The sequence below is a fragment of the Ambystoma mexicanum genome, chromosome 8 (genome assembly GCF_040938575.1).
Source record: "Ambystoma mexicanum isolate Mex_15411 chromosome 8, UKY_AmexF1_1, whole genome shotgun sequence".
NCBI classification, from domain to species: domain Eukaryota; kingdom Metazoa; phylum Chordata; class Amphibia; order Caudata; family Ambystomatidae; genus Ambystoma; species Ambystoma mexicanum.
In genome coordinates, this window is record NC_090929.1 from 1213561579 (window position 1) to 1213587723 (window position 26145).

The 26145-nt window shown below is 41.4% G+C and overlaps 1 protein-coding gene across 2 annotated transcripts in view; it reads right to left on the reverse strand.

The window, feature by feature from the left end:
- Positions 1-26145, reverse strand: part of HTR7 (5-hydroxytryptamine receptor 7) — a 904402-nt gene that overhangs the window by 52005 nt on the left and 826252 nt on the right. Inside the window, exon 3 of one of the 2 annotated variants that reach the window (XM_069611313.1) lies at positions 18317-18428. The exons of the other annotated variant lie outside the window; for it this stretch is intronic. Coding sequence (XP_069467414.1) covers positions 18344-18428 — 85 coding nt within the window. The 3' untranslated portion in view covers positions 18317-18343. The remainder of the gene's footprint in view (positions 1-18316; positions 18429-26145) is intronic. 2 annotated transcript variants of the gene reach the window in all.

The following is a 26145-nucleotide window of genomic DNA, read 5'->3' on the forward strand; positions in this document are numbered from 1 at the left end:
AGGGTGGATGTTCTGCCTGCAGGGCATGGCCAGGGGTGTAGGGTAGTCCCCTGTGGTGTCAGCTGCTTGCAAAGCCTGGGGAGGGGGCACACCTGGGAGGACGCACACTGACAAATCACGTGTGAAACTCCCTGCGCACCCCTCAGAATACACGTACCCCTCTCGCGCTAGCAAAAGCGTGTGTATGAGTTCCTGCGCACACCCGAAATGCATGTACGCCACTCGCACAAGGCCTATCGCGTGTGAAACTTCCTGCACACCCCCCAAATACACGTACCCCGCTCGCACAAGGCCTATCGCGTGTGAAACTTCCTGCGTACCCGCCAAATACACGTACCCCGCTCGCACAGGGCCTGTCGTGTGTGAAACTCCACACGTACTCCAGTAATACACGTACCACGCTCGCACAAGGCCTGTCACTTGTGAAACTCCCCACGTACCCCAGTAATACACGTACCACGCTCGCACAATGCCTGTCGCGTGTGAATCTCCCCACGTACCCCAGTAATACACGTACCACGCTCGCCCAAGGCCTATCGCGTATGTGACTCCCCGCGTACCTCAGATATAGATGTACCACGCTCACACAAGGCCCGTCGCATGTGTGACTCCCCACGTACCCCCAAAATACACATACTATGCTCTGACAAGGCCTGTTGCGTGTGAAACTCCCCGCGTACCCCAGTAATACATGTACCACGCTCGCACAAGTCCTATCGCATGTGAAACTCCCCACGTACACCAGTAATACACGTACCACACTCGCACAAGGCCTATCATGTGTGAACCTCCCCGCGTACCCAGGTAATACACATACCACACTAGCACAAGACCTGTCGCGTATGTAACGCCCCGCGCACCCCCAAAATACATGCAGCCACACCATCCACCCTGGGTATGCCCCATAGGCAGTCCACTCACCCTCTCCATGCCCCGCAGGCAGCCCATCCACCCTGGCCATTCCCCACAGGCAACCCACACCACAGGGGCTACTTTTTGTACGCAATTTACCTGGTGCGAGCAGGGTACGCGTATTCCGAGGGGTGCGCTAGTACATTTTCATGCGTTTTGGCTGCCCAGAGCGGGGTACGCTAGTATTTTCATGTGATTACAGTGTAGCGGCCCTGTAAGCTGGTCCAGGGTTAGCACAGGCCTTTGCGCTGCATTGGCCATTTCAATGGCTTTTCCTTGCCCAAGAGGCGTTCTTGGGGGCGTAACTGGCACTGCGGGATGTTCTCTACACCAGCGCTCAAAATGGCTTAGTTATTCCATAAATGCTGTTTAGTGCACACGGCTGGCGCACGCAGGAGCACGCTCCCTCTCTGTGCTGCTCGCGTGGGCTGCCTCTGCGCTGAAATCTATAAATTACTCCCATAATGTACGGAGATACTTATCAAGAATTATTTTGTGTGAAGGGTGCAGTGTTGGCGCTGCAGAGGAACGGAGCAGGAGTGCTTTAAACTTTGGCCAAGCCGCTTGCTGATGAATCTGGCTCCCGAGGCCCAGAGCGGGCAAGCCTGCATGCTGCAAAGGGTGCAGTGTTGGTGCCTCAGGTGTTAGTGCGGTAGGTGCAGCAGTGTATATTTCTTCTACTCCAAGTAGCCGTCTTGCTCTATGGACCAGAATCAATGCACGCAGATTCGTCATTCTTCTGTTTTGCCACAGTTAAATTGATTATCTCTAGGCTAGGAAGCCAGGAAGCCTACTTCCTATCAATGGGTGAGCTTGGCATGGCGAGGTGCGTACTTTGTATTGCTAACTTGCATGACTCATGTGGGGACAGCTGAGCTTATAGCTGCATTGAATAAGCTTGGGCAATTGCAATTTGTTTTCTGTTGACACAAGGAACTTGATACCTGTGCAGGTGCTCACACATGCATTTGGGTTCGAGACTGCTGTTTTCATCACTGCATCTTGACCCAGCTTGCCTTAGTATTTTTTGTTCACCTGTTATCTTGTAAGTGATTTCAATCCGGCACTTCACCTACGTCAATGCCTAGCGTGTAATGCACAACTGAAATCCTTATTTAATTATTTGTGTCTATAGGTTCTTTTATTCTGAACGATGTACCACTTATATCACGCCCCCCTCTTTGAATCCCCCCCGGTCACACTGAACCAGGAATCAAGCTGGATTGCAAAGTTAAAATATTTATTTATATATATTCACAATATAATCACACTGTTTTTAATGGGGATACAATAATCACCAATGGGGTGATGTCACACTACGCAATCTCTTTAATCATAAGGAGTAATAATTAGCGACAACAATGCAGCATGGCAATAATACTTTTCGGGTGTGTGTTCAAATCAAATAGCAATGTGGTTACTCTTTACCCTGCACACCCCTCAACCCCCAATATGCAATGTAGAGGGATAGGAGGAGAGAGAACAGGTTTCAGGAATGCAGAATTCAAGCAAATGTATCACTCCCAATTTCCCCCCAGCAACACACAAGAGAGAAACAGGAATAATTGGCAAACTATCAAAATGGTATTAAAGTTGGCTTTGAATGTAAGAGGTAAAACACCAAAGATGGGCTTAAATCACTGAAATTGTTGAAATTCTAATGGGAACCGCTTTGTATGGTTGTAGACAAACTCTAGCAATGATTTGAGAGCAAAAATCAATGTGAAAACTTAATTTTGAGGTCGGGTGTAATGAAAAGCTATTTTACACGTTATAGAAATCTCCTGAGACAAAATTTGTGGCAAACTTTTCCGTGTGCGATCACGGGAGGACTATAAGGATTTGGGATGCGGTTTTGGGTTCTATAGAAGGCTTAAGATGTTAGCTACAAGCAGACACTTACATTTCATTTCTAGCATGACAATTGAAGTTTCGGACGTTTTCGTGGAGGTTGTTTTTTTCCAGATAGAGGCAAATTGTAAAACAAGGATGCGCTTTTAAAAAGACAAACAGGATTTCTTTACACTAGGGATGGACTATGAAGAAGCAAACTACACGACAGCACAGCCACCAGCCCAGGACGTCTCTGGATCAGGTTTTTGCCTGCCGAGACACTCGCCTTCTTCAGATGAATAAATATCAGCGCAAAGATCGGTTTAACACTACTAGTACAGAAGGAGGTAAGAGGGATGAGATAGAGGGTTCAGGCAGTACAAAAGTAGTCTGACAATTCAGTACTGGATATAAGAGAGGATGGGTTTGCATAGGGATGACTATGGACAGTACATAAACTAGTGACAGTCCTATACTAAGGATACTCACTACATAGGTTTGGACAGAACCGTCAGGGATTCAGGTCAGTCAAGATTTCTGGACAGGAATTCTGCTGGGCACACCGGACTGGACAGCAAGGCGCTCTGGTCTGCAATCAGCAAGGTGCTCTGGTCACCGCACTGTAGGACTGGACTGGATCTGCAATGGCTCTGGTTCACAGCTATCTGGTCGCAGCATGGCTCTATTGGGTTGGTTCTTTGGATTATGGAAATCGTTCTTAGCAGGAAAGCAGGACATCACAGCCAGGCTGTTCTTTGGTTCCCCTTAGAGGTCTGGGGTAAATTCTGGTTTCTGGAATTTTCAAGGCCTAGCTGAGAATGGTTCAGCTATGGAAATGGCCTTTCTGCTTGGCAAGTTTCTGGAGTCTGGAGTCTGGAATATGGATAGTTCTCTTGCAAAGTGCTCCGCCAGTAATCGGTTGGTGGGTGAATGTGTGTGTCCCTAAGCCCTCAGCTGTCTCTATTTATTCATTTGATAAAGGGGTGTGTATGCTGAATTATCCTAAGCACGCCCCCTTGGTTGGCTATAGGCTAGAGTCTTTCCTTTCCCTTGATTGGAGGAGAAAACAGTGTGTCATTATGATGAGGTGGTTTTATGAGTCAGGGAATCCTCCCGTTGGTTTTTGAACATGAAATCTACTTTTCATATAATACATATTTACAATTTTACAAACTTGATAACAATAGCATATCTAGATCACATATTTTGTGGAGAAAATATTCTTCCAAGCCCCGTCTCTGTAGGATCTTGGGTCTGGATTTGACAGAATTTTGCACTTTTTGTCCCGGACACAATCTCTAGTTTGTCCAAAATTGGTACACCTGTGCGCATTGTATATAGGCATAAGCAGGTGAAGTTTGATGCTTCTGACATAGATACATTTGCTATAAACCACCATTTCTACCGTTATGTCCCAGAACATAGCACAGGGTTCTGGCTCCTCTTAAAATGTGCAGCCAAAATTTAGGTTCAGAAGTCCAGGGTTTATATATTTTTTTTACAATTGTCCACAGTAAATTATCAGTCTTATTAGAAATCTGCTTTTTGTCCATTGTGAATCAACACAATTGTCTGTCCCTGCCTCCTTCTCCTTTTTGCAGCTTCAGCAGCAATCTCTGCCCACTTCCTTCAGGCAGATGCCCTTTACAATCCTTCCTGATTAGCATCTCCATGCCTGGGAGGAAGCCTATTGTGCTCTTCCAAGAGCAGCCCCAGTGCCCCTCCCCTCTTAATCAACACATGAATGTGAGTTCCTGGCCCAGAGAGCAGAAGGGAGGTGCCTTGCCCAGCGGGGGAAGTTGTTTGTAGTTTTGTCTTGAATCAGGCTTACTTTAAAAGTCACTTTGTTACATTTTTCTTTGTTGAAAATAAACTTGCAATTTTAAAACAACAGAACACTGATTCCAGACTCTAAACCATGACGTTTAAATAGTTGCAACCTAGGTTACTCTTGATAACAGGTCTCTTAGATTTTAGACATTAGATCTTATGGTACAAGTTTACAGTTTTAAAACAGGCTTTTGAAATAGTTCTTCAGGCAGCCGCTGGTACTGCGCCCAGATTTTGACAGCTTTCACAGGCAGGCAAACTGACTGTGGATGTTTTTGTGACCAATTCAGCTTTCCAGGATAATGCAATTCCACAATGCTTTCTTGACTTCAGTAAATTGTGCCTCCCCGCATGAAGATAGGATGTTTGCGGGTGTTTAGGACCAGCATTTCATATTTTCAACAACCAAGAAAAGATTTAACTGCAAGATTTCGGATTTCTTTCAGCAAGCACTGCTTTTCATCCGTGCTCCATTTTTACATGTTGGACAGCCCAATGACATGTTTCAGAGGTGCGGTCTCCATTCCACCACTGACAACATGCATGGTAGATTTGGCAGCCATCTTTTTGTGCTTGGTAGAGTGCAAATCCTTAGGTTTTGGCACACATGGGGTTTTCGCTGCCATTTAGCTGATTCTGGTGCCACCAGCACACAGTGATGCCGCAGGGCAGAGCAGAGTGGGTTAAAATATCCCACCTATGTCTGCCTGTCTGCTTCATTTAAGCTTACCCACCTGGGGGTTTGACTGTTTGATCGATACTCCTGCTCAAAATCAAGGTGTTACCATCCACTCAAGTCTTAGCTCTTTCACTGGGTGTGCTGGCCGTTTATTAATTCATTCTAATCTAGATTTTTTACAGAGCTTGGTTTAAGCTTGATTTCTAGTTTTAAAAGATTAGTTCAGCATTTTGCCTGTTCTGGACACATTTTCTTTTTTTAGCTTTTTTGATGTTATTACTTTATTTTATTGCATCCTATTGCACAGACTTTTGGGGACTATTGTATTGGCACTTTATATTTCAAATTTTCTCTGGTTTGACAATATTGATAGTACTACACTCTTTTTTTACTTGTATTAAATCTGCAATATTATCCACACACTCTGCGACACTCTGCTCCCAATATTAAAGCTGGCAAAAAAGCAGCTCCTTTCACTAACCAAATTGATGAAGCGAACGCAATGCTTAGTGGAATTGCAAGCCTAGTCTATGATATACAGCCATAGAAGGCTCATGTCCCTGATGTACCTAAGCGGAAAAAGGGAGGTGGGAAAGGGCTTTTTATGTCCAACTGTCAACAGAGAGAGGGTGACAGTGAAGGAATAACTGTCACCCATGTTCAAAGTGATGCAGCGGTACATCACAATACATTTGGAAAGAAGACCACTCAGAAACTGGCACTGGCAAATTTGAGTAGGTCAAATATACCCCTCACAGCCCTTTCAGAAGTTGATGAAATCATTATGGGGTTTGAAGTACCTCATCCTTCTGTGCAACAAGATGGTACATCTTATAACATCCCAGTGGAATAAAATGCCCCCAAACTAAATAATTGTGGGGCGGGGTGCAACTACATGGAGTGGAGGGGGTGGATAACCCTGATGGAGCAGGGTTACCCTCAGTCACACAAAATGAGTGCCAAGAATGTGTGTCATACTCCCTGGAGGCTGTGACCTGCATTAGATTTCTTTCATTGGTTGAATAGGAAGTGGGCACGAGGCAAGACTTAAGACGCCCTTGGTCTCCTGACAGAGAGGCAAATAGATCACTTATTTCAGGGGAGGGGCAACACTGGGCTGAGTTTTGTCTTAAGACCTGTGAGGGTTGTCAGCACTTGAATGGCCTATTTGCAACACTGATGAGCAACATCAAGTACTTGAGGCAGGACGTGGGGATATAATAACACATCTGAGAGATATGATGGTGCTCATTGGCCCTAAGCTGTCTGACATGGAAGTGAGCGATCCGGTTCCACCATGGGCAAGGAGGGAAAATGTGTCCAAGATATGAAACCCAGAATCGTCTTGTAAACAAAGTGATGCATTGGCTGCCTGAAAAAGAGGCTGTTCCATTGTCCACAGTGATATTATTTTGTGTATGCATCTCCCTGGGGGAGAGGGTTGGGATTCAGTTTCAACTGGCGGATGTCCAGTTCGCTGAAGGCAAACTTCAAAAGGAACAGAGGGCTATTTCACCATTGGGCCTTGACATAGCTATAAAGATGACTGTGTCCACCTATCCTCCTAAACGTGGAAATGAAAACTGGAATGTTTCTTCTATTTCACGAAAGAGTTCTTGCATGGAGGGCAATGTGCAAAGGTCCTATTAGGATTGTGACAATAGGTAACTTTAATGTGCAATACAAGCCCCTAGAAACCATGGAAGCGAACTTGGAAGACAAGGATTCTATTTGGGGCATCCCCGAACTTAATGCATGCAAACCTAATAGGCAGCATATGTGTGCAGAACAGGTTGCAAGTGTCATCATGGGGTTTAGTCTAAGAGCTTGCAATGGCAGATTTTCTGGGGACAGCCCGGCGGGTAGTACGTTTAATAATGGGATGCAAAACAGTAGGATAGTTTATATTCTGATAAATCTTGAAGCTTGGGTGTGGCTAAAAGGGTTTTCAGTTGCAGCCAGGAAAGAATGTGATCATCATCCATTGACTCTAGAGGCCGATGGAGTCCTGATGGGTTATCCATTAGCAGGCCTGCAAGCCCTAGCGTTGCCTCATCGATCTCAGGGCACGTTAGATGCACTGTCAAGTGGGCGTGCTTAGATTTGAGGAAGTTATCCCAAAGGCCTACGAGTCCATCCTTTTAGAATTTGGAGGATTTATTTTTGACCAATTTGGAAGACCCTCATAGATTAGGAGCCACCCATGAGAGGCTTACTGGCATCCTTGTGGGCTTTTTTTAACTAAATAACATCAGGCACGCTCACATCATGCACAGGGCAGGGTGCCCTGGTACGGTGGAGACTGCTGCTGGGCCAAGACCTTGGTAAATAGCAAGGCTAAAAGGGTGTGTGAGGAGGATAGGTTCCCACTGCATGAGGCTTGAGGGAACTATTATGCCTCTCAAAGAAGAAAGATGATTGGGCGGACAAGGTTTGGTGCTCTCTCTTGACTGCCATTGATATCAGGGATTCTCGAGAATTGTGGCCCATATTGGGAGCAGGAAACACCAATAATAGTAATGTCCTAAATGGGTGTATAACCAAGTCCACTTGGGTAGGTTACATATTTTTCAGACTTATACCATGAAAGTAGAACGTATGATGAGACAAGGGAAGAGTGCAGGGTGGGCTTTGACTCAGTCAGCTTGCCACTAGTATTAACCAGTATGGAGGTAGGCACCGCACTTAGGGACCAGGAACTTGGTAAAGCCCTTGGACCCAGACACAATTCTGGTAGTCTTTTATGCCCAAGAGCCTAATGTTTGGATTCCATACTTGACAAAATTATTCAGTTTAGCTTTTCAGCATAATGCGGATCCAACGTCATGGGTGCAAGGTAATAGCCCAATATATAAGATAGGCGCAAGGGACAAACCAAGAATTGCATGCCAATATCCCTACTGGATGCTAGTAGTAAGATATTTGCTAGAGAAATTCTTCATCACTTGGAGGCCTGGATTGAGGAGAGGGGGTGTTAAATTACCTCCAGTCAGGTAACAGTAATGGAATTAACACCATCAATCAAAATGTGTGATTAGCTCTGATTTGTGACAAATATGTCAGGCTACGGAAGTTGAGCATTTATGGCAGCTTTGTTGATTTATGACCAAGGTGTGATACTGTCCAGGGGACACGCCTGTAGGATGCGCGTCTGTATTCAAATTTCAGGCTGTAATGAGGTGGGGAAGAGAAGGCAAGACAACCTTGGTGGTTGACATTGAAATGTGCATGCGCCAGGGTTGCGTCACTGCACCCAAACTATTATCCGTTTTCCTCCATGGGGTCATAGAAAGACTTCTGAGCTACCTGATGGATGCACCTGTTCTGGCTAACAGCAAAATACTGGTATTTTGATGCCGTCCTCCTCTCATTGACTCCTATGGGCCTAAAGAAGCAGCTAGACGTCTTCTCTGATTTTTGTGAGAAGAATGGCTTGTCCTTCAATACCTCAAAAACTAAAGCCCTCATCTTTTGGGGTAGTAGATGGAAGCCAAGGAGATACATACATGAAGAGCTGAAGAATGGGCCAATTGAATATGCAGAGAAGTATGATTATTTGGGCCTTAGGTTAACAACAAATTGGAAATGGGAACAGGAAATAGGCAAAGCAGGGATTACTTTCAGCAGGCATAGTGGGCCATGACATGCTTTACCAATGAGCATGGGAATGAAGCAGTTACAGTCTCACTTGGGGCCTACAGAGGGAAGGCCAGAAAGGCAACTGCTGTCAATGCTGAGTTGTGGGGGTCATAAGAATTGCCAGAGTCTGTCAATCAATGAAAGCACATTAAAAAAAAAATGTCTAGGCGTGCCTTCAAGCACCCCAAATCTACTGTTATTAATGGAGACTGGTATGGCATGGGTGGAGTCGTATTGTAAGGCGAGGCCATATTGCTGCTGGGCGAGGATATGGATGTCACCCCACCTAGTCTATCATGGAGAGGCATTAATTGACTTGATGGTACAAGACAGAGGGAAATCTATTCCCTGGCTAATTCACATTAATCATGAATTATCTGATCTATGGTTAATTGAGCTCTGGAGTCCTCCTGAAGGCAAAACCAGTAGTGATAAGGCTGACACTAATGAAGCACTTCAAGCCAAACATGAGATGGATGACTTGACAGCCAGTAGTCAATCTAATCTAATCTGTTATGTTATGTTATTGGGGTCTGAAGTCACCCTTTGACTTTGAACCATACTTGGATTATGTAAAGCCGACATTTGCAATGGCCTTAATTTTGAGCCTAGGGTTTGGTATACTGCCACTCGCTGGTCTTTGTAATAAATGGAACCCAAGTGTTCCAGTTGCTTGTCCAGCATGCGGGCACTTGTCTTGATCTGCTGTGCATTTTCTTTTAATCTTCCCTGTGTATGTGAATTTTAGGAAAAGATTTTTGAGGCCCTGCTTGAGAAAATCACAGGTTAGGACCACTTCAGGAGCTATTCTGTTCTGCTGTTGCCCCACAGATGTGTTTGCCATATTCTTCACCACTATATTTTACAAGGGCATGGTGCAGGAGTTAGCACAAAATGACCATGGGCAAACAATGATTTATAACTTGGGATTTAGTTCTGTGTCTGATAATTTGTACCTATTACTGCTGAAGACTCGGCTAAGTCTCTTATTTTTATTTTGTAAAAGAGTGGCAACAATATTTGTCTTTCTGTGGCCTCGCAAGACTAGTCAGAAGCACAATTGCACTTTAACTTGTATTCCTTTTAATATGCACTGATACAACACACTATTCTGAACGCATTGTATTCCACTTGCAAATGGCTCAGGCTGCAAAAATCTTGGTTTTATGATACCATATGTTTAAACTGTGATGATGTGAATTGATGTGGTCAGCTTTATGTAATATACCTTTTAGATATACTGTTTAATTATTGTAATATTTGTCTGGTATAGCTTTTATATTTAATCCTTTTATAATATGTTGAATATGTTATGTTGATGTTATCACTTTTATGATATAGTACATGAAAATAAAGCCAAACTAACAATTATTTTGTGCTCCATTCAAAGTGTATCTTGTTTTCTTTGGAAGAAAAACTGTTCCAAATGTCCTTCAATAATTGTAATGAAATGCTATCAGATAAATGTTTAAAGAAATTATCTTTCTAAATTCAAAAAATAAGAAACTTCTAAATTGAGTAACCTGCGTTACACATTTAAAGAATTTAACGTTGTGACTCTGATGGCCCAAAGTATGCAACTTCCTCAAGAAAACAAAACACAGTATGGATTCGACAAAATCCAATGGTACAAATACAAGTTATTTAAATGTCAAATAAAATAACACTTCCATTAAGCATATCTACATTCAACAACATTCTGAAACCACAAATGTCAGCCAAAAATTCCCTGATCACTTGCATTCTCCCACTACATCGATATAATTAATTTCAATGTTCTATGATTCATTTGTTGATGCTTTTCAAGTGAAAGTTCTGGTTCATTATTTCGTAAGGTGGAATATATACTATAGAAATGCCTTAATAATGCATTAATCAGAGTCTCTCTGCTAAGCCAGCAGCATCATGTCATCTTTTTAGAAAGGCAACCCAAATGCCTGTCATCTAGAAAAAGGATAAAGTATCTTAGAGAGTCAAAATCACATGTATTTCTATCACAGCTTATGTCCCCCAATTCAACTCCACCTATACAACAACAAAGATAATCAACTAATTCACCCTTCCTTTCAATGTGATATCAGTACTACAGAAGGAAATGCTACCTGCTAATCAATTTAAGTAATCCGCGTATCCCCGACTCATTTCTTTCCTTATAATGAAAGAACAAAATGAAAATTAAAAAGTAGATAATTTTCGGTTTCTACTTCATAAGTAGGAAGGTACATTCAATGCTCAAAGACAAATAAGACCAACCATCTTATAATTCAGAACTCTACAATTCAAAATGTGTACCTAAGCAAGACACAACCAAAGTAATGCTGCCAAAATCTGACACATGGATTATTTAACCAATTACAATTTTAACATTTACCTCTTCCCTAAACAACAACACCAGAAATTATCCAATAGGTAACTTCCATTTATCCCATAACTATAAAGATGGCACATTTTATTCTTTCCAAAAAATAGGTCTGCCATTTTATAATGGGAAGAATCTATAACGTGCCCTATATCTAAAATGGTTTGCATGGACCTACAATGGAAACTAAAATAGCTATCAACATACCAATGACCCACGCCTTTAGGATGCTATTTTACAATTGATTGCAAATCAATATTGTTTACAATTAATACAATTCATAACGTCATTAGTTCGTAATCCCAGCTTTTTGAAATGGCAACAAATTACATTACTTAAAATGTAATAACCTGTTCTAAAGTTATAAGCACACATTCAAGAAAATCCTCATGCTACACTTAAGTGAAATGTTCTTAAAGTATTGGAAACACATGTTAATAGAAACTCTGTTTTCACTTCTGCACAAACATCTGAATTGATCAAATAAATATTGGTTGAAACCAATTTGTTTTAAATTATTCTAGAAATGTAAATACTACCCGCTTTCAGTCACAACCGAGAATTAAACTGATGTGTCAAATCTGTTGTAAAGTACTTCAGAGATAGTTATCATATTCCACTTGAGGAATGATAACCCTTATATTAAATTTTGGGTAAATGTTTATAAAGTATTTAATCCTCAACTCTGTCTCAATGTTCCTTCGCACATTTCAAGATGTATCAGGAACATGGTCATTGCTGCACCAATATTATCCCATGTTGTGAATGCCTCACATACACTGGGTGATATACAGTGGATGTTACTTGTACAGGTGAAACACTTTCATGAGTATAACACAGAGAGGATATTATCAGTGAAAGAATAGGAGCTGGTTTTCTTCACAAAATGACATATTAGGGGTATACTCAGAAATGTGATATGGCATAGTACTATGTATTTCTGGATTAATAGATGAGCAGGGATCCATTCTTTATTTGCTATCTATATCTATTTCTGTTAAGGAATGTAGGTCTTCTGATATTATGCAAATACATCTTTGACTGAGCATGGACTACATGCGTTCTGCATACATACTCCTTAAGTGTGACCATTGGTCATGTATTGGTATTCCATTTCCCAACCCCAAATAGTGGATGCATTATCTTTTAGTTATGCATATTTATATCGACATTATGTGTTCTGTTTTTAGTGGGAACAATGAAGCTCTACTTGATCCCAATGGTTGATTATTTAAAGTCCTTACTTCTTATTGCCAACTACTCTTTCACATCCATAAGTACAGATGAAGGGGACAAATCCAATATATTGGATTTATTCTAAATAAAGATCCTTTATTTATATATAACATTTGTGTAACACCCAAACCCGTATGTATCGTGGTGTTTATTCCAGTAAAGGATAACACAAAGAAAAAAAAAGATATACAAAAGGTACCCGAACAGTAGCAGAAAGTCATGAGCTAGAGTTTCAGGCTGAGTTGGAATGGTAGATTGACAGGCCCCTACTAATGCAGTTAATCATATGTATCAAACAGCCAGGTTTTTACAAATCTCTTGAATGATGCATATGAGGGGTAATTCCTGATGTCCAGTGGTAGGGAGTTCTAGAGTGCGGGGTGGTGACAGTAAAGCTCACACCTCCTGCTCTGGTAAGTTTAAATCGAGGATTGTCCAGGGAGATGCTGCTAGAGGATCGAAATAGCTGTTTCCTTTGTTTCTTGTACATGGTGCCATTCTAGTAGAGGGGGGCCTTGTTGTAGATGCACTGGTGAGCAATGGATAGTGTTTTAAAGGCAATACAGACTTTAATGGGCAACCCGTGGGATTCTCTGCGTGCCGCCATGATGTAGTCTGAGCAACAGAGCCCTATGCCTGTGCACAGTGCTTTATTGGTTGGAAGCTGATGTATGTTTGAAGACTATGTTGCAATAATCAAGTTTGCTTAGGATGATGACTCTTGAGAGGGTGAGGCAGTTGTTTGTAGAAAGAAATGTTCTGCTCATTGAGATGAGTTTGGGTGCATAGGATGTTGATGAGGCAAGAGCATTTATAGGTTTAGTCACGGTAAGCTTGTCATCAAGGAAAACCCCAAGGGTTTTGACTTGTTTAAGGACAGGAATGGGAGCACCATTGGTGTGGAAGGAGGTGTGGGCAGCATTCGAGGATTGTAGGTGCTGATGGGGTGAAACAACAATGAGTAACTATGTTTTCCCCCAAAAAAAAACAAAAAAGGGGTAAAAAAAAAAAAAAAAATTCGACCATTTCGCATTCGACCAAATGGTGTCGACCAATTGTCCTGTCGACCAAATGTTTTCGACCAATTGATTGGTAACCCTCGTCACACCTTTAGAAACATATTAAAATGCACTTCTGTAATTATCATTGGGGTTGGGATCTACACTTAATCCAGGGCATATAAAGTCCTACACATAGCTGCAAGTGCACTATTGGCCTGATTTGTCAATATCCTGAGAGTATGTCTGTCAGCACCTTCTTCCTACATTTGAACACTGATTTCCTCAATGTGTCCATTTAGGAACTCTGATGTGTGTATGGTCCCGCTCAACTCTCCCTTTTCCTCACAATAAATACCAGAACATATCATATCATATCATATCATATCATATCATATCACATCATAGCATATCATTCTCTTAATCGTTATGTTTGATGAAACCAATGTTATCACTCATGTACATCTGATGTCACCCAAATCGATTGTGACAAATAAAGTAGAAACATATAGACCATGTAATGAAGGATTTCCCTAAGGCATTCCAATACTTGAAGAATAAGGAGCATATCATTCAGGAAGTGCTGCGCTAACCCCTCATATGTCCACTCATTTTATCCTTCTGTCTGGCAGGAGTTAAAATATTGCTGCATCCTGTATTATGAAGAAGTCAGAGAGGTATTAGTTATCTGGGGGTAGTTGATTATTTTATTGTATTCTTGGTAGTAGGACAATTAAAGTTGTAGTTGCAAACATTGTACTCATTCCTTCAATTTGCTTCCCTGGTCTACAGGTGTATTGCAGGAAGCCTTTCAAGGATGTTGAGGAGCTACCAGCAAAGTGACAAATAATCAACTACTAAGAAAAAACCTTAAGGGTGCTCAAAAGGCACTGTGCACTTAGCAACAGGGAACTCTGGAGATTTCCCAGTGCGCTGCTTTACCTTGGGCCTATTTTGTGAGGCTATCCTAGTTTTCTGCCCCTCTTTCTCTCTCCCATTCACCCCACCATCTTCCATACATCTCTTCTCATCCCCCAGCCACATAACCTATGAAGTAAAGAATTTGTTATACAGTTTCAAGTATGCTGGTCCTCACTCTTAATAGATGTTATGTGCCCTTTTTTACTCTGTTTAACTACTTTTTAATCCTTATATAGGGAGAAATGTGCTTTAAATATCAATATTTAGACACATTGGCTTGATTATAGGGTTGCTGGTCCGGTAACAACGGTAACAGTAAGCTTGCCGGTACCATTGTTACCGGGCCGGCAAACTACGAGGTTTACTCATGGGTGCCTTTTCGCCCGCCAGGTCAGCACCCGCGAGCATCCAGCATCCCCATTCCCATTGAGCCCTATGGGTCTCAGATGGGAATGAGGAGCATTTCTTTCCAGCACCAGAGAATGGGCAATTACTGGGTTCGCCAGGGCTGTAATGCCCCAGGAATTGACCATTCCCGGGCGCTGAAAAAAAAATGACTCTGGCGGCAGTCGTGCCGGTTTTACCGGCACGGCTACCACCGGAGTCATAATGAGGCCCATTGTTTCCCAATACATTTGTGGGAGAACACCCCAAACCTCATTACCTGGGTTGGGTCTGCTCAGACAGTGTAAAATGGGGTCACTTTGAAAAACGTTTCCACCCCTTATGCACTGAGCCCATCTTCAAACTCCCCTTCCATTCCAAAGATTACTCATATTGATCTGATGCCTCAATGATTGGGAGTGTGGCTCCCTGATGCCCAAGGGTTACAGCGCTGTATAAATATATAAATAAATGAATAATTAGGTGTTCATAAGTTAGTACTGATACACTGGGTAAATCATTGCAGAAGACGTCTGTTTTGTATCAAAAACTGTTCTGCCATTTAGAAAGTCTAATTACAGATCTGCTCATTAAAGATTATTTTCAGGAACACTTTGTCAGAAACCAATGTAAATATAATCAAAGGGTCCACATGTAGGCATTATTGACATATTGAGATACTCTTTATTTTAGAGGTGGTCTGTTCATTTATGAAACCGGTTCTTGTTTTGTCTAGAGACTAAATGTACACCTCACTCATACAGCTTCATCATGATGAAATATTGATTGGTTGCTTGTTATCTTTTACACAGATGTGGCATAGCAGTTTGGGACAGATAGCACCTATTAGGAGCAATAGTTGTGTTCACAATCGTCAATATTTTCAAGTAAAAGACTTGTTTACAAAACATGTCTTTTAAACACCTGTCCCCCTCATAATATGGACATTGATGCTAATGCCAATAAGAATGTAGGTGACTTAAGATACACTAACTGTACTCACTGTTTCATATGCAATCTACCACCCTCTCTCTCTCTCCCCCTCCCTCCTTACCCTCTCTCTTTCTCTCTCTCTACCCACCCTCTATCCCCCTCTCTCTACCACTCTCTCCACCTCTCCCTTGCCCTCTTTCCGACTCTCCCACCTCATCAGGAGAAAATCCTGTTGTTTATGTTTTAGCACCTCCAATTGTTTTATGTATTTTTAAATTGGGTTTTGGTTCTCCACTATATTTATCAAAGTGGTTTGAACCAGTAAGATTTAAAGGAATGGTTTGGTCAGAAATATTATTGGCCAAAAAGATGGCCAATAATAAAACAAATATCTAAAATATATATATTTTTTAAGTCCCTATGGAAAGTTTCGAGCAAATGAAGCGCAAATTTTAAAATTACAAGCACTAGGGGGCATCCATTTTGTGAAATGGATGCCGCCTGTGCTTGCATTTGCGGCACTAATGAAGCAAAAGCCAGCCAGCTGTAGTAAACAAAAGCTACCACTGGGTGGCTTTTGCTTCATTGGTGCCGGACTCGGAGGACGGAGACCAGAGACTACAGGTAGGAAAGCTGAAGCTGCATCTCGGTAAGTGCTATTTTCTTTTTAAATGAGCACTAGCTGTGTTTTTTTTTCTAAGTTTTCCACGCTGGAGGAGCCCGGAAAACTTAGAAATAAAACCGCAGCTTTTAAAACGTTGTATTTATGTTTGCGGTAGCTTCAAGCGACTGCAAACATAAATACAACATTGTGGTGTTTCAAAAACGATGCGGTTTTTCTTTCTAAGTTTCTCGTGCTCCTCCGCGCCGGAGGAGGCCGAGAAACTTAGAAAGAAATACTGCAGAGTTTTTGAAACACAACCACGTTGTGTTTCTGCCAGCTGTGGCTATCACTTTGGGTCTCCGGTGCTCCCCCGTGTGGAGCCTGAGAGCTCCAAAGTGAAAGCCGCTGCAGGCAGAAACACAATGCGGTTGTGTTTCCATGATGCAGTGTTTCTGGCCATGAGAGGAAAAGGAAAAAGTGTGAAAAATTATAAAAAAAATTGAGAGAAAAAAGGAAAAAAGTGTGAAAGATTATAAAAATTGTGTTATATTTTGCAAAAGATTGAACACAATTTTGGAAAAATTAAAAAAACATTTCAAAATGAAAATCTTTTGGTACTGTTGTGCTATTGAAACTAATCAACTCACTTTGATGTGATAAGCAAACTACGTATACAGTTGGCCCAATCAGGAAAATACCTTTTGCAAACACAAACTCTAAAGGCAATTGGACAGTGACACTAGAGGTATAACCTATGCCAAAAACTGAAATTATCGAATATGACAGACTCGCCGGCTGGTTAGTTCTTTTGACTGTACCCCCTTGAAGATTAAATATTTGTCAATGATATTCATGATGAAAGGACTCTGAGCTTGATGTCTATTTCATTTTTCCTATTAGTATCCAGCGAGGGGGGTGGGCGTTACCAGACGATACTGCCAAAGCCCTGGGCCTCCTCAGGGATGGTGGCCACCATCTCCCCTTTCTGGGGACTTAGGTAAGTCTTCCCCTCCCCCCAACCCCAATCCACAGAATTCCCTCAACAACCTTGCACCCCCACTTACCTTCTTTTCTACCCATTTTGGGAGCGGACACACTGGGAACATTATTTTGTTGTTTACTTTTTTTTAATGCCCGCCACTGAAAGAGAGCCAGGACTACGTGTTCTTCCTTCTCCGGTTTCCATGACGGCCATTTTTCTGTTTACTTTTTTCTATTTTTTTGAATCGCTGCCATTTCTGTTCTGAAACGTCGCAGCATTTTGGAGCAAAAAATAAATGCTTATGGGCCAGGGTACTAATAGCAATAGCCCCCTCGCAAGGAGGGGCATTACCATTTCAAGTAATGCCCCGGGCCTTCATTAAATATGTAACTATGTGCCCCCGGGCATTACCTGAAGTGGTAATACCCACCCTGCTCGGGGCCTATTACTTAACCAATCACTGTTACATTAAAGTTAAAGTTGTATATGTTCATTTTGACGGGCTGTGAATGTGACGGTAAAATGACTGTGACATCTGTCACTCTAATAGGGTGTAGAGATGCCCTGCTTTTCTTTTCCAGATATAATGCTTCCTCTCCCCTACGAGGAGAGCCTTGCTGGTATTGTCATCCACAAAATGTTCTGCATGCTTTGTCCTCAATGCATAGACATTGTTAGAGCATTATATATATATATATATATATAGGATGTGGCGTCAGTCATTAAAACAGAACAAATAAAGGATAAAGGGTGTACATGTCAACAATTCTTTTTCTACAGGAAGCAAAATGGCAGACTCTGACGTTTTTCAATGTATGTAAAAAACTATGTTCTCTGAAGTACTTCATAGCTAATGTCTTAATTTTGAGAACGGTGCAGTTCATTGTATTTTGTCAGCACATGATGTGTCATATGAGCTCAAGAATTTTGAAGTATTGCAATTTTACTACGAAGTGGCAACTGTTACAATTGTACAATTTACAATAAAACATACGTAAAATGTTACTTTATCAGTTGTAAGCATCTTTTCTTTTTAAGATAGTGGCCGCAGTACTCTTAAAGTAGTAGAGGTTCTATTGTCAGGACCCCTGGACAGTATGATGTTCTCTCTCTTTTTTCTACGGTAAACAAATAGAAAGTACAGCAACTCCCTGCATGACTAGCAGTTAGACTGTTTGCCAAGCCTACCACTCTATTCAAAATGATGCAAATGATGATATGCAGAGAAACACAATAGACATATCAGTAAAGATGGCACATTTGCAGATGTTCAATCTAGTCAAATTGCATGCAGTTGTTACATGTTCCTTCAGAGCAACAATTGAACACTAGGTAGTGTAGCACATACACCTCCATCATATCATTGTAACTGTATGTTGTTTTATTTTAAGTATTCAATATGGCTCAACCTTTACCACAAACATGGCATTACATAGCATACACTAAAAACAATCACACAAACAATACAATATAGATAGAAAGGGAAAAAATGATCAGAAATGTAAACTAAATGAGCTACTTAAAATGTCCAGAGAACAGGAGCGTACATATGGTAGGGCCTGAGCTGGCAAGGTCCACCCAAACTCTGTAAGTGCCCACTCAGAAGTGCTGTGTGGGCATTTACAGATGTTAATGTCACTGCAGTGGGCACCAACTGCCTTAGCTTCAGGCGCGCCTTGTTAGAAAATCCTGGCTACGCCTCTGCTGGGGAAAAGCAGGAGAGCAGGAAAGAAACAAACATGGAACAACGGAAGAAAGGAGACACCACAGACAATGCCTGATTAGAGGTCAGTGATTTTCTTTTTTATCATATAACTTTATTACATGTTCTCTAATTACAGAATAAACAAGCCTCAAAAGAGTTATATGAAAGAGAGTAAGCAATTCAACAGGGTTGTAGGTCAAAGGATCGACAACCAAAGGGTCGAATGGTCAAAGGATTGACACCAAAGGACCGAAAACCAAAGGATCGAATATTTTTTTATTTTATTTTTTTTGTACATTTTTTTTTGGGAGGAAGTCCCCGCCAACCCCCGTTTTTTTTGTGGTAAAAAACACTTTTTTTCACTAAACGAAAACCCCTAAAAAATATATAGTTTAAAAAAAAATTCGATCCTTTGGTTTTCGATCCTTTGGTGTCGATCCTTTGACCATTCGACCCTTTGGATTCGATCCTTTGACCAGACACCATTCAACAGCAAAGCATATAAGAGCGACATATTTCTTTTCAAAGGGAGGACTAAAGACTCAAGGTATCAGTACAGCTCACTAACTGAAGCGACATTGTTTACTGCATCAGCATAGTTAACACTAAATATACAATACAACAAAAAGGGAGACACACCAGGAAGAGGATGGGGCGAGCAGGCACATGGGGACAGATTAATAGAAAGATGAGAATGGTATTTATTTATGTATGCATTAAAAAAGCGTATACAGCACTTTTATCAGAATCACTGAACAGTAGAGCAATCAGTGCAATGAATGTAAAGATAGGTAAATGAACGAACAAAGAAAACATGATCACAAGACAAAACTTCAAAAAAGAAATGTATTCAAAAGGCACAGACTGTAGTAAATGGAGATTACGACATTTCTTAAAATGATTGAGTAGATCCAGAGCAAATCTCCAGGGGTAGAGTGTTCCAAAGATAAGAGCAAGAAGTCGGAAAGAACAAAATCAAGAAGATTCACCAGGTGAGCGTAGGTCAGAAAGAAAATACAGAGAGGCAGACCAGAGTTCTCTAGGGGGATGATACAAGGAAATCAAATAGAAGAAGCAGGGAGGGCGGGTAGAGCATGGATAGTTTTGAAAACGAAATGGAGAAACTGAAACTCAAAACGGTTGTTTCACTGAAAGTAAGTGGAGATTAGCCAAAAAGGAGGAGATGTTAAATGACCACGATAGCCAGAAAACAGTTCTCACTGCAAAATGTAAAAGTGAACATAAATGAAGAGTAGCCTAATTAGGAAGGCCAACATATAAAGAACATCAATAGTTAGAAATGATAACACAATAGTTTGCAGGAATATTTCAGTAGAAGCAACATTTAGTAAATGCCAAACGTTGCTAATATTGAAAAAATGCAACTGAGTGTCAAATATGAAGCCAAGGGCGCATGCTTGGTGGCCGACAGGAAACTGGATGGAGGGAAGGAAATAGTGAAGGGTGGAATAGAAGAAGAAGCAGGAATTAACAATATTTCAATTTTTTTCAGATTAAGACAGAGGCACAGGGAAGACATCCTTGATTTATCAGCGGAAAGACATGATGAACAACATTAATATATTCAATCATTGAATGAAGGGAACGAAATTATAATCTGTGTATCATCAGCATACAGATGCACCTTAAATCTCAAATAAAGAATCAGTGTGGCCAAAGGAGCCATAGAGAGTGAAAATAAGAGTGGGTTTTGAAGAGAGACCTATGAGACACCAAAGGGAATAGGATGTGACTGAGAGAGATACAATTTCTAGGAAACTGTGAATGAACGATTCGAGAGTTTGGAGAACAAAAAGCATGGAAGAACAGTGTCAGAAAATGGGATTAAAGTGTAAAAAGAGGTGTTGAATGTTCCATTGTGTCCAAGGCGGCACTACGATCAAGAAGAACAAGAATAGATGAACGTTTATGGTGAGAGGCATGAAGATTGGGATTTGAGACAGAAAGGAGAGCAGTTTCAGCTGAAAGCCAGATTTGAAGCCAGATTGAGAAGTGAGAATATTGTGTGGATGAAGATGAAAGCTCATCTGGGAATAGACAATTCGCTCAAGCCATTTCTAAGAATAAGGAAGAAGAGAGATTGGGTGGGAATAAGAAAGTCTGGCAGGATCCAGAGAAGGTTTTTTAATAAGAGGAATTATAGTAGCGACTTTGAAAGGAGAGAGAAAATAACCAGAAGATAAAGAAAAACTAAACAGAGAAAATAGGATAGAAACAAAGGCAGGGATAATGGGTTTAATAGGAGAGGCAGAAAGAGGATTGGAAGGAGCAGCAGTGGAATGAGACCTAGAGATAAAAGTGACATGATCATTTTTGGAAATAGGGGTAAAGAAAAAAGATAGACAATTGGAAGTGGGAGCAGTGATAGACACAGACAAATCTGCAGAAGAAACCTGGGGTTGGGGGCTTAAAGAAAGTCTGATTTTCTCAATTTTAGACATGCAGAAGTTGGCAAAGCCATTAGGGGAAAGAGAGAAGGCAAAAGGGTCAGGGGAAGGAGGGATAAGAAGTTTGTTTAAGGTAGAGTGAAGAGGTTTAGGAGAAGTACTCTGGGGCTGAATACGCAATTAGAAGTAATTAGCCTTAGCTTGTTTAAGAAGAAGGTAAAATGAGTGAAGAAGCAGTGAGAATGAGTAATTGGCAGTGCACCTAGATTTCAACCACTTATGGTCGGCTCTACGAAGTTGAATCCTCAGCATATGGTAGAGCTCCAAGGCACCAGGGGCCTGACATACAAACGTGTTTTTCAATGGCATAATTCCATTGAAAAACAGTTTGAATACCAGGCCCTAGATATCCAGGTTAAGCAGGTCGTAAGGGACCTATAGTGCAACTTGAGCCAGACTTGAAGATTACACACCCAGAAATAATGTTCATGGCTAGTCATACTTTTGTATATTGTCTCTGTGTTTGACAGGATCATCCCATGTTCTTGTAGTGTGCACATATCTGCCAGCCCGTCTTCTCTTTTCAGGATACTTGGAGATTTCAAAAGCCAGAGATCACCATTTAGGCCAGAAAGACTGTCCTCAGGAGGAATTTTGTAATGGCCCATTTTGACTCAGAAAAAAGACTGCCAGAATGCACAGAAGCGTATTTCCCACTTTTGCACATGCACCATTTTGTCAAATTACATTTTGCTGAATTTTTGTATCGCTTTTATTACCCAAATTTATTACTTTTGAGTTAAAGAAAAATGGGAAATCGGTAATAAAAGAAGTTTGGCAAAATGCAATTCAGCAACAAAAAGTAAAAACCTCATAGATCCGACTGGAGGACCAATGTCCTTCAATAGGTCAGCGTTGTTCTGATCAGAGCCACCACCATGCTAGGAGCACATAGCATAAGTCATTTGAACGATTCATTCGCTTTCTGTGAAGGCTTGGGGTGTTCTTAAATCACTTAGACACAAAATCATGCATGCTTGTTCCATCTTTTTCTTTAAAAAGTTCATATGGTATGTAGCCAACCCGCCTCAGCAAGCCGTGAATCACCATAGTGTGGGTATTCCTGAAGTTTGAAATGTCCTTATTGGTGTTAGCTGCCAGACAACGAATGTGTTACTGCAGGTTGTCACATCCAAAAACTTCACTTACTCTGGAAAAAATAATACTTCACTCTTTTAGTTCACTCTACCTGTTCTGATCGTCAGTACCTGTGATTGGATACGTTCAGAAAAACAGCACATTATCAAATACCAAATACAGGCAGACCAAGAGTCACCAAAGGGCACCAATTGTGCAGCTTAATAAGAAGTCAGATTTGTTTTAAAGGAAGACAACAATGCTTAAAGTATTAGTACCATGTATCATATTATGTTTGAAACACTGATATAATCATGGGTAATACCTTATAAAATAGTGTTAAAGCACATATACGTATGTAAATGAGTGTCTATATGACCCCTCTCATTAATTCCTATGGAGAACCATTTTAGAATACGTCTTTACAACTAGACAAAGCATCAAAAATAGTTTGTTGACTTGAGCCCTGGAATTGTTCATCTGGAGACTAGTTCATGATAGAAAGAAAATAAAATGGCCACACTGTATCACAACACTACATAGTGGACAACATAACTGAACATAACTGAAATTGACTTCTAGATCCAGGTCTTTCTCTCTAGAAGTGCTAGAGATTGACCTAGATACAATGTTCCGTTTCAGTGACGACAACTGTCTAATGCCCCATATTTACTCTCAAACATACTGTAGTCTCAGTTTAACAATGTAAGGTGTCCAGTCATCAATCTATTTTTGTAACTATGTAAATGTTGCTGCAGAGTGGCAAATATTAATTTTACAACACTCGGCAGCTCCCCACGGGAGTATTGGTCAGGGTTTATTTTGAGTGTTAAGCTACATAGTTGTGTGTGGTCTAATGTTATTCCTCAAGTTGCTACATATGACTATTTCGGTATGATGGATGATACCACTCCTTTAAAGTGGATACTTGCCTCAAGAATATGTATGCACTCCGGAATTGCTTCACCATAAGCATGACATGTTGTGCAATTCAAGCATTATTGTACAGGACAGTATTTAAAGACACCCACCAAAACATGATAAGGTCATCATCCTACCTCTATTAATATTGCTTTTTAGAAGGACTTTGCTGACTTCAAAATGCTTGCAAACAGTTATACACGCACCTTATCACTTAAAGGTCAATGAGCAGTCCTAAATGGTCATCTCATTGTAGGTTACAAAATTGGTACTTGTGTCTAGATAGCTTACATCTGTCACCATATACTGCTACTGCCACAGTCATAGATTTTGGCTTAATCATCATAATATCATCAGCTGGGTATACTTTGAGTAATGTGACAAGGCCATTGACCAGACCTTGTCTCGAGCAACTGGGAAACACTCTCATTCTGGGGTTGGTGGCCTACCAAGAAGCCCCCAGAGCCAGACCTGCCACTGAGGTGGACCGAGGCAGCAAATAGGCCTCACATTCCAGTCTCCCTTGTGCCTATATGTATTTCTAAAAACCCTTAACTCAAGCTCTGCCTCTCTGTATAGATACTAACCCTTAGTTTCTCTCATTCTTAGATGCAGACAGACCGGAGAAAGAAGGGAACAGAGAAAAGGAAATCAAAGAGCCAAAATCAGTCCCTCACACAGAGCACGTACAGAACAAAACCTCCAACACAACCTCCATACCGAGGATATCCGACAACAGCAATCTTGCGAAAGAAAAAGAGAGACATGCTAACACTGCACACTGCTACAATGTGGAAGACCTCCTCCCGGTACCAGCGGAGCACACTAGCAACTAGGGATTTGAAATCAGATGAACATTGCAGTAGCATTTGGTTAAATCCATGGTTGTAATATACTTGGCTGAGCCCAACTTCTCCACCGGCTCATCAATCCTCTGCATAGACTATTCATTGAACTGCAAGATTTATTTAGTCTGCCAAAGTCAACAGAGAGTCTTCACGTTTGGTTTGGCTTTGGTACGAGGAAAGTAGGCGAAGACCAGGGTCTACGGATCTATCAATTACACAAAGTATTTTCTTCAGCTCTTCTGTGATGATCTGTTTTTGGGCTTCTGGTAGTGATAGGGTTTCAGGTGCATTATCTTGCCGAATGTGATCCATTTCCTGTGGGCGATCCCTGGACTCTTACAGGCTTGGTGGAGAACCCATCAGAAAACCGGTTGATCCAATTCACCAACTCTTGCTGTTTGGTGGTCAGACTTGGTGCAATAGCTACTTCCCTGTCTTATTTTGGTAGGTGTTCCTTCCTGGTGTTGTTAGAATACAGACAACTGGTGGTTGCTGTTCTCCCTCCAGGTCTTACATTTTATTGATGTGATACAGTTGGGATGGTGTCCCTCAGTTGGCCTGTTGTACTTTGTAGATGATTGGTGATACCACTTCCGTGATCAAATAGGTGCCTTGCCAGCAGTTTATTTTGGGTCATCAGCAATAGTACCATGACTTGGCGTCTGACTTGGCAAGTATGTAGTCTTGCCACTTTATTGTAAACCCTCTTCAGCCAGGCTTGGGCTGCTTCCAGATTTGTCTTTACTTATTCCCTCACAATATCCATATATGCTCTGGTTTTCCAGTTCATCATGTGGGCACTAGATGGATGAATTATAAGTCCTTCCCATTCTTTGTAAAGAATGTCTAGGTCATCTCATGGGTTCCTTTCATGTACCAGCTCAAAGGGGGAAAACCCAGTAGAGGCTTGGGGGGGACTATGTCACTGTAGACAAGGCATACGGGACCGGGTTATCCCAATTACCAGCCTCCTCAGTGATACATTTCTGCAGGATGTGCTTCAATGTCTTGTTGAAGTTTTCTGCCAGCTTTTGGGTCTATGGGAATGGTACATGGTTCTTTTCAGTATTCCAATTTGTATAAGGTCCTTCATCTCATCAATTAGTCGAGACATAAAACTGCTTCCTTGATCAGTCAGCATCTCAGCGGGTAAGCCCACCCTAGTGAAAAATGCAATGAGGACCTTCAGTATGGCCTAAGTTGTGTTTCTTCTTAAGGGGAAGGCCTCTCAGTAGAAAATTGTGTAATCTACTGTAAGGGTGTTGAAGAAGGAGACTGACACAAAAGTGGCATGTTTTTGGTTATAGACTTTTATTTTGGAAATAGAAAAAGAGGTTCTCACTATCCCTATCTTCTATGAGGGGTTTCCATCCCTCAAAACTAATATCAAAAGGGTCCATCAAAGTATATTCTACCGTCTTGTGTCAGAGTATACCTCTATCCCTCACACTATATAACTAAAGAGTAAATTAACATCAAGTACCTTCTTTAAGGAGATAGGCTCCTTTCTCCTGCTTCTTGAAAGGTGTTTAACAAAATGTGCCTTCAAAACAAAAATACCCAGGGGGAATGACTCCTTTCCCCTGGTTTGCAGATTTCAAAAATGTATTTACACAATGTTCTCACCACAAGAATGCCTCTGTACTCCTGGTATAGTTTTGCACAACTTCCAACAACACCAGGGGGAATGACTCCCTTTCCCTGGTATGTCTTGATAGAATGCACAACAAGGCCAGGGGGAATGACTGCCTCCCCCTGGCACCTCCAAATCAACTCCTATTTCAAGACTATGAGTCCCTCCCCATGAGGTGCTCAT